General features: G+C 44.3%; 1 protein-coding gene across 1 annotated transcript; it reads right to left on the reverse strand.

Moving 5' to 3' along the window:
- Positions 1-697: 697 nt before the first annotated feature.
- LOC124015746 (melanoregulin-like) lies at positions 698-9,221 on the reverse strand. The gene is made up of 6 exons (XM_046331197.1): positions 7,553-9,221; positions 7,334-7,430; positions 4,688-4,850; positions 2,501-2,591; positions 2,250-2,413; positions 698-1,929 (listed from the first exon to the last, which is right to left on the reverse strand). Exons 2-6 carry the CDS (start codon positions 7,426-7,428, stop codon positions 1,705-1,707), a joined length of 738 nt encoding a protein of 245 aa, XP_046187153.1. The 5' UTR covers positions 7,429-7,430; positions 7,553-9,221; the 3' UTR covers positions 698-1,704.
- Between the last annotated feature and the right edge of the window lie 88 nt (positions 9,222-9,309).

Consider the following 9,309-nt stretch of genomic DNA (forward strand, 5'->3'; position numbering starts at 1 on the left):
GATTGATTGATTGCTTCTGTGGACAGGTGCTTTTATACAGGTAACAAACTGAGATTAGGAGCACTCCCTTTAAGAGTGTGCTCCTAATCTCAGCTCGTTACCTGTATAAAAGACACCTGGGAGCCAGATATGTTTCTGGTTGAGAGGGGGTCAAATACTTATTTCCCTCATTAAAATGCAAATAAATTGATAACATTTTTTACATGCGTTTTTCTCTTTTTTTTTGTTATTCTGTATCTCACTGTTCAAATAAATAATTTTAAAATGTGGGCTTAAAAATGAAGTTGAGTAAATTAATTTATCTGAAAATTTTAAAAACAGGACAAATCTGAGGGAGTGTGCCTTTGTTCCCCCTATGGGAATGATGCCACTGTCTATTTTCTAAAAAACATGCTGCTGCCCTGTTGTGAGATGTACCCTCACCAGTGTCCTTCTCACGTAACATTATAGACAGCTGACCATCAAGCCATCAACATCCTCATCCACACACCCCCTGTGGACCCAAAGGGACAAGCACGCCCAGGACAGGCCAGATTGGGCCAGGTCAGAGGCTATCTCTGTGGGGCGTGGCTCACAGCAGGCATGGGTGAGCCACAGTGTTGGAGCTGTGACCACACCATGCCGACATGTGACAGGGAGTTTAGAGCTCCCCGTGGACACATTAACCCTGCCAAACACACACACACATAACTTGGTCTGCAGTATCAGGTTGCCACTTTATTTTCCATATCAACTTTACAATAGAACAAAAGACACATGCTGCATCCCCTTCAACTCACCAAAACATCCCAAACACTCTCATAATCTTGACATGTACTTAAAGTGACCATTAGATACCCACATACTGCAACCTCCACTGTTCACACAGACACACACTCATTCAAAGTTGTCATTTTGTTACTAAACTCATCTCCGTAAACTTCATGAACAAAAAAATACACTAGTACCTCTTGATAAGCATGGTCCGTTAAATAAATGGACAACTCCAAATGATTTAATTGGTTTAACACACATTTATTCCAAGGTAATCTTAGCTACTGGTTTTAAAAGACTGTCTTGTGACTCGATAAAACAAGTGCTGATAATCATGAGACAAAGTGCTGATGTGGAACAGGACAGCTGTGCCCTACGGGTTTCAGTGCTGTGTTTAACTGTGTCCACTGTGTTCCCTGGCGGAGACCAATAATGAACAGACCCAGGGAGTTGGGTAACTAACACTGTCTGGATGGATTTTAAAAAATGGCAGGGTGATAACCTCAAACTCTCCCTAATATACCTGAGACCCAGCTAAGTCTGCCTAAACAGAAAAAAAGAATCATATTGGATCACGGTTCTGATGAGGTGAAAGGAAAGCTGTATATTTTTGTTCAAACCTCGGGATCTATTCAGTTTGTATGGCGGAAGTTCAGCGTTACAGCGTGATTGAAATGTGAAGGCAATGTTCCCGTGTTAGCAGAGACTGCATACACGGCATATGTCTGTTCAGTCGGAAATTACCTTAACATTTCTATCGCACAATTTGTAACACTTCAGCAACACAGATTGAATAGAGCCCCTAGTGTTAGTGCAAATTGGGAGAGTATTTTCAACAGAGTATATTCAGAATCAGACATCCTAGTCCTTGTATACTCCCAACTCTGCAACATAATCGACTAACTATTGCCCCCTGTCTACTGTCTGAGGCCATTGCAGCTCCTGTTCCGTCTAGAAGTTGTCCTCCTCTCTTCCGCTCCCATCTTCCTCATCCAGCCTCTTGTCCTCATCGTCGCTCCCTTCTCTGTTCATGGTGCGGTTCACTCTGGCCAGTAGCAACGGCAGGTTGACTGCTAATGGGTTGTCCTCATCTTCATCATCAGTATCACGCTTGGGGTAGAAGCGTCTCGCCTTCGCCAAGAAGTCCTCAGCAGCATCCAGGTATATGAGACGATCCTATATGAAAAGGAGAGAGGAGGGGAAGACCGAGGAAGATGGAGAGAGGTTTGGCAATGTTAACACATGTTTCCCATGCCAATAAAGCCCTTGAATTGAATTGAATTGAGAGGAGGGAAAGCGAGAGGAAGATGGAGGGTGAAAAACAAATAGTGAAGGAAGAAGAAAAGACCCAAAGAGGGAAGGAAGAAAGAGTAAACAGAGGAAGAGGGGAGGTATAAGAGTCATCATCATCATCAAACAGGAAGTTATTTGGAGAAGGAAGTGAAAGACATTATAACCATAATACAAAATGTCCCTCTGTTAGTTTCTGTTCTGACCAGGATGAAGAGGTATCTCTCAGGTGGGGCCTCCCGGGTGTTAAAGATGGATGTCTCAGAGTGGAGCGTGTGCAGTAGTGTGCGTGACGCCGAGGCGTTCTTCATACGGTCATACGACGCACTGGCAGACACAGTCAGCAGAGACTCCGCCTCCGCCATGAATCCTGAGCCAATGAGAGTTCACGGTTGCTGAGATTAGACTTGATCAATTTTGTCTTCCTCTCCTTTTCCCCTTCCATTTGTTCTCTCACCTAAATTCTCCAGGATCATCTTCCACTTGTCTCTGACCTCCCGACGCAGATCTCTCATACCCTCAATGTCCACACTCAGACGCCGGTGTGCCTACAGAGGGAAAGGGTGCAGGGTTACATACAAACAATATTAACCTAGTACACAACTATCACCACAAACACAGGCCAATCAACTAGAGTAAGCCTACTGTGAGACAGCAGCACATTCCCCCAACAAACAGAAGACAACAACGTTGTTGTTGGAAAATTGCCCTCGCTAGAAGCATGTGTTTCAGACATAAGAAAGTGGATGGCTGTAAACTTTCTACTTTTAAACTCGGACAAAACAGAGATGCTTTTTCTAGGTCCCAAGAAACAAAGAGATCTTCTGTTGAATCTGACAATTAATCTTAATGGTTGTACAGTCGTCTCAAATAAAACTGTGAAGGACCTCGGCGTTACTCTGGACTCTGATCTCTCTTTTGACGAACATAAAGACTATTTCAATGACAGCTTTTTTCCATATACATAACATTGCAAAAATCAGAAACTTTCTGTCCAAAAATTATGCAGAAAAATTAATCCATGCTTTTGTCACTTCCAGGTTAGACTACTGCAATGTTCTACTTTCCAGCTACCCGGATAAAGCACTAAATAAACTTCAGTTAGTGCTAAATACGGCTGCTAGAATCCTGACAAGAACCCATAAAATTGATCATATTACTCCAGTGCTAGCCTCCCTACACTGGCTTCCTGTCAAGACAAGGGCTGATTTCAAGGTTTTACTGCTAACCTACAAAGCATTACATGGGCTTGCTCCTACCTACCTCTCTGATTTGGTCCTGCCGTACATACCTACACGTACGCTACGGTCACAAGACGCAGGCCTCCCAATTGTCCCTAGAATTTCTAAGCAAACAGCTGGAGGCAGGGCTTTCTCCTATAGAGCTCCATTTTTATGGAATGGTCTGCCTACCCATGTGAGAGACGGAAACTCGGTTTCAACCTTTAAGAGTTTACTGAAGACTCATCTCTTCAGTGGGTCATATGATTGAGTGTAGTCTGGCCCAGGAGTGTGAAGGTGAACGGAAAGGCTCTGGAGCAACGAACCACCCTTGCTGTCTCTGCCTGGCCGGTTCCCCTCTTTCCACTGGGATTCTCTGCCTCTAACCCTATTACAGGGGCTGAGTCACTGGCTTACTAGGGCTCTTTCTTACCGTCCCTAGGAGGGTTGCGTCACTTGAGTGGGTTGAGTCACTGATGTGATTTTCCTGTCTGGGTTGGCACCCACCTTGGGTTGTGCCGTGGCGGAGATCTTTGTGGGATATACTCAGCCTCGTCTCAGGATGGTAAGTTGGTGGTTGATGATATCCCTCTTGTGGTGTGGGGGCTGTGCTTTGACAAAGTGGGTGGGGTTATATCCTTCCTGTTTGGCCCTGTCCGGGGGTGTCCTCAGATGGGGCCACAGTGTCTCCTGACCCCTCCTGTCTCAGCCTCCAGTATTTATGCTGCAGTAGTTTGTGTGTCGGGGGGCTAGGGTCAGTTTGTTATATCTGGAGTACTTCTCCTGTCCTATTCTGTGTCCTGTGTGAATTTAAGTATGCTCTCTCTAATTCTCTCTTTCTTTCTCTCTCTCGGAGGACCTGAGCCCTAGGACCATGCCTCAGGACTACCTGACATGATGACTCCTTGCTGTCCCCAGTCCACCTGGCCGTGCTGCTGCTCCAGTTTCAACTGTTCTGCCTGTGATTATTATTATTTGACCATGCTGGTCATTTATGAACATCTTGGCCATGTTCTGTTATAATCTCCACCCGGCACAGCCAGAAGAGGACTGGCCACCCCTCATAGCCTGGTTCCTCTCTAGGTTTCATCCTAGGTTTTGGCCTTTCTAGGGAGTTTTTCCTAGCCACCGTGCTTCTACACCTACATTTCTTGCTGTTTGGGGTTTTAGGCTGGGTTTCTGTACAGCACTTTGAGATATCAGCTGATGTAAGAAGGGCTATATAAATACATTTGATTTGATAGGCATGGTACCTAGTTGGATAATGTAGGCCTACATTATACCAGAGCGCATAAAATCCATTGAAATTACGTGGAGACAACGTTGATTCAACCATTGTGTGCCCAGTGCCCAGTGGGTCCCTCTTAGAAACCCAAAATCTCTGTTGTCATACAGTAAGTGTCCCCCCCCCCCCCTTCTGGTACCAGCGAGCCCCTGCGTGTCTGGTTCCTGTTCTGGATGAGGTTGTACAGGATCCGGTCATCGTCTCTCTCGGAGTGGCTCGGGTCGCCTGGCTCACTCCATAGGTTCTGCTCCTGCTCCCTTCGTTTCTTCGCCTCGCGGTCAAAGTACTCCAAAGTGTCAGGACTGAAACAAATAGACCAAAATAACAAATAGACACACACACACACACACACACACACACACACACACACACACACACACACGGTCTATCAGGGGAACATCGGGATGACTAAAGCTGTTATCAATTCAATAGATAGGATCATTGTTGGTTGGTTCCACACCTGTGTATTATACTAGTGTGACTAAATCTGAGGGCTGTGGATGGAGAGCATGACATACAGTTGAAGTCGGACGTTTACATACACTTAGGTTGGAGTCTTGTTTCTTGTTTACAAACTATAGTTTTGGCAAGTCGGTTCGGACATCTACTGTGTGCATGACACAAGTATTTTTTTCCAATAATTGTTTACAGACAGATTATTGCACTTATAAATCAGAAGTTTACATACACTAAGTTGACTGTGCCTTTAAACAGCTTGGAAAATTCCAGAAAATGATGTCATGGCTTTAGAAGCTTCTGATAGGCTAATTGACATCATTTGAGTTTTTTGGAGGTGGACCAGTGGATGTATTTCAAGGCATACCTTCAAACTCAGTGCCTCATTGCAGGACATCATGGGAAAATCAAAAGATATCAGCCAAAATCTGACAAAAATGGAGGTCTAGACCTCCAATTGTCATGGTGTAGACCTCCACAAGTCTAGTTCATCCTTGGGAGCAATTTCTAAATGCCTGAAAATACCACGTTCATCTGTACAAACAATAGTATGCAACTATAAACACCATGGGACCACGCAACCGTGATACCGCTCAAGAAGCAGGCTCGTTCTGTCTCCTAGAGATGAATGTACTTTGGTGCGAAAAGTGCAAATCAATCCCAGAACAACAGCAACGAACCCTGTGAAGATGCTGGATGAAACGGGTACAAAACGAGTAAAACGAGTCCTATATCGACATAACCTGAAAGGCTGCTCAGCAAGGAAGAAGCAACTGCTCCAAAACCTCCATAAAAAAATCCAGACTACAGTTTGCAACTGCACATGGGGACAAATATTGTACTTTTTGGAGAAATGTCCCCTGGTCTGATGAAACAAAATTAGAACTGTTTGGCCATAATGACCATTGTTATGTTTGGAGGGAAAAGGGGGAGGCTTGCAAGCCGAAGAACACCATCCCAACCGTGAAGCACTGGGGTGGCAGCATCATGTTGTGGGGGTGCTTTGTTGCAGGAGGGTCTGGTGCACTTGACAAAATAAATGGCATCATGAGGGAGGAAAATTAAGTGGATATATTGAAACAAAATCTCAAGACATCAAAATCTCAAGAAATTAGTCAGGAAGTTAAAGCGTAGTCGCAAATGGGTCTTCCAAATGGACAATGACCCCAAGCATACTTCCACAGTTGTGACAAAATGGCTTAAGGACAACAAAGTCAAGGTATTGAAGTGGCCGTCACAAAGCCCTGACCTCAATCCTATTGACAATTTGTGGGCAGAACTGAAAAAAAGCGTGTGCGAGCAAGGAGGCCTACAAACCTGACTCAGTTACACCAGCTCTGTCAGGAGGAATGGGCCAAAATTCACCCAAATTATTGTGGGAAGCTTGTGGAAGGCTACCCGAAACGTTTGACCGAAGTTAAACAATTTAAAGGCAACTCTACCAAATACTAATTGAGTGTATGTAAACTTCTGACCCACTGGGAATGTGATGAAATAAATCTCTCTCTCCTATTATTCTGACATTTCACATTCTTAAAATAAAGTGGTGATCCTTGGCTAAGGTGTATGTAAACTTCCGACTTCAACTGTAACTCTTAATCCTATGGATTGGTGTGGAGAGACATGATGGTGAGAAATCACATGAGGAATTGTGACATTGTTTGTTTATTAAGCATTATGTTGTGTGCCGTGATAAGTGTATGCAAGTCACAGGAGGTTGGTGGCACCTTAATTGGGGAGGACAGGCTCGTGGTTACGGCTGTAATGGACTAAGTTCAATGGTATCAAATACATCAAACACATGGTTTGATGCCATTCCATTCGCTCCGTTCCAGCCGTTATTATGAGCCGTCCTCCCCTCAGCAGCCTCCTGTGGTGTAAGTGTGTTTGGTTGTCATGGTGATAAGTGTGTATGTCAGGATGTCATGGGTTGTCAGGGTGATAAGTATGTATGTCAGTGTGTCATGTGTATGTCACTCACTGTGTCATAGGTTGTCATGAGAAGTGTGTATGTCAGTTTGTGATGGTGATAAGTGTGTATGTCAGGGTTTCATGGGTTGTCATGTTGATAAGTCTATATGTCAGTGTATGTCACTGTGTCGTGGGTTAACATGATAAGTGTGTATGTCAGTGTGTTGGGGTGTCATGGGTTGTCATGGTGATACGTCTATATGTCAGTGTGTCATGGTGATAAGTGTGTATGTCAGTGTGTCATGGTGATAAGTGTGTATGTCAGTATGTCATGGTGATAAGTGTGTATGTCAGTGTGTCGGGGTGTCATGGTGATAAGTCTATATGTCAGTGTATCGCGGTGTCACAGATTGCATACCTGATTAAAGGCTCCTTCTCCTCCTCACTTTCATCATCGCTAAAGCAGCAGCAGCAACAGAACCGAGCACAGAACCTCTTGAAGGCAGCCCCCATCACTGATAGAGAGAGAGAGGGAAGTAGAGCGGTAGAAGATAGCGTGAGAGCAGTTAGAGGTCCAGATAAGGTCTGGTGTCCAGATATGGTTCAACTCTTCAAACAAGAGAGGGTATAACGGTACCGTTTCTCAAGTCCTATCCAGGTACAGGACAGGTAAGAAGGAAAAAAAAAATGTCCTCTCCAACTGGTGAAGTTGGTCCAACGCACTATATCCACCTCTTTCTGTCTACCAGTTCCCTGCTGAGGATAGGTGACCCAGTGGTGTAGGATGAAGGTTCGGACCTGGAACCCTGGTCACGCCCTCAGAGTTTGATTCCAAAACAATATCCACAGGAGTAAAGAGAAAACGTTTATCAAGCACTCACAGAGCTGGTGAACACCCACGATTCTCACTCTGTTGAGATCCTGCCTCCACGCTGACAAAAATGAGTTTCAAGAAAAAGATCCCGTTCAGACAGAAACCATTCTAAAGAGAGTTGAGTTCATTTCCAACAACTAGTTTCCAGATACAAAAGTTACAGATCTATGGGTTCCAATCTCCATCCGACATCCACGCTGTATATACTGGTGTGGAATCCTCTTCTCATTCCAGGTCCCGATGACTGAGGTCCAGAAGAGGTAGCCAGCTAAGGTCTCCAAATCCTGGCCCAGAGACTTTCCTCCTGGATCAAAGAAGCTGGAAGAGAGGATGACCCAGGGAATGTCTCGCCACAAAGAGAGCACTGAGTAGTCACTCCCCTCTCACTCATCACCACAGATCCAGATGAACACACAAGACCCAACTCAGTCACAGCCCAGTCATGTGAGCTGAACGATCCTCTGCCCCCCAGCAGCAATAGCAAGGCCCTAGCTACTGTACCCCCCACCTTGCGACCCACATACTTATCTCCTTCACCCATCCATTTAAAACCACACTCTATACAGACGGAAAAAGGCTACATATTGCATTTAAACAAAACAAGCTTCTTCAAGGTAAAATATTTGTTGCTTGATGTCATCGCCCCTAGGTCAATAACCTGGATGTATTCTACACGTAGTGGAAATGGTAAAATAGCAAATATATCAGAGAACCGTTTCATCAGGAAACAAGATAATCAGTGCTCCTATTATAAAAAGACTAGATTCTATCCACGCAGAATGGACCTATTTAAAAAAACAAATGCTAGACTAAAGGTACGCTTGGTTCACAAAATTCTCTACTACCCAAATTCTGTATCTTATATACCACACTCATCCAAAAGGCAAAAAAAAGGACAACATAGTAGATTGTAGTGTAAATGTTAATGCAGAGCTCCCAACTTTAGTCAGTGTTATAATCATGATATAAACACAGCCTCACGCACAGAGAGCCATGCAAATGGTAGACAGGGTGAGAAAGAGGGAGACTGAGAAATGGAGCGTGACCATGTTCATTAGGGAATGCAATAGGAAACTTTTTAAAACAATACGTGTTTCTTATTGGACAGCCTGGTCTCATAGACTAGGCGTAACATAGTAAACATATATCCGGGATACTCATATTAGTATGACGTGTTACGTTTGGTATGGTTACATAACACCCAAGGTTACATAAGGCAACAAAAAAAAAAAGTAGTGTGGTTGTCCCGGCCGTATAACGTGAACAGCTAGCAACCCAAAGGTTGCTGTGGACAAGTCCAGGTAGTCCATGTTCCAGTCCATTTTGTTCAGTTTGGCACCTAATGGACAAAACCCTGTGTGTTGCCTGTATCTACTCAGGTAAACAGTCAGTGGTTTGGGTCATGTTCCCTGTGAAATCTTCCTTATCAGAGGAGTCCCTCCTAATATCACAAGAGTACATTTTGTAAATCAGGCTTTTCTATGTAGGCCTACAGGATAACCTACTCAACCAGGCATCTT

This window comes from Oncorhynchus gorbuscha, linkage group LG26 (assembly GCF_021184085.1).
Source record: "Oncorhynchus gorbuscha isolate QuinsamMale2020 ecotype Even-year linkage group LG26, OgorEven_v1.0, whole genome shotgun sequence".
In the NCBI taxonomy this organism is placed as follows: Eukaryota; Metazoa; Chordata; class Actinopteri; order Salmoniformes; family Salmonidae; genus Oncorhynchus; species Oncorhynchus gorbuscha.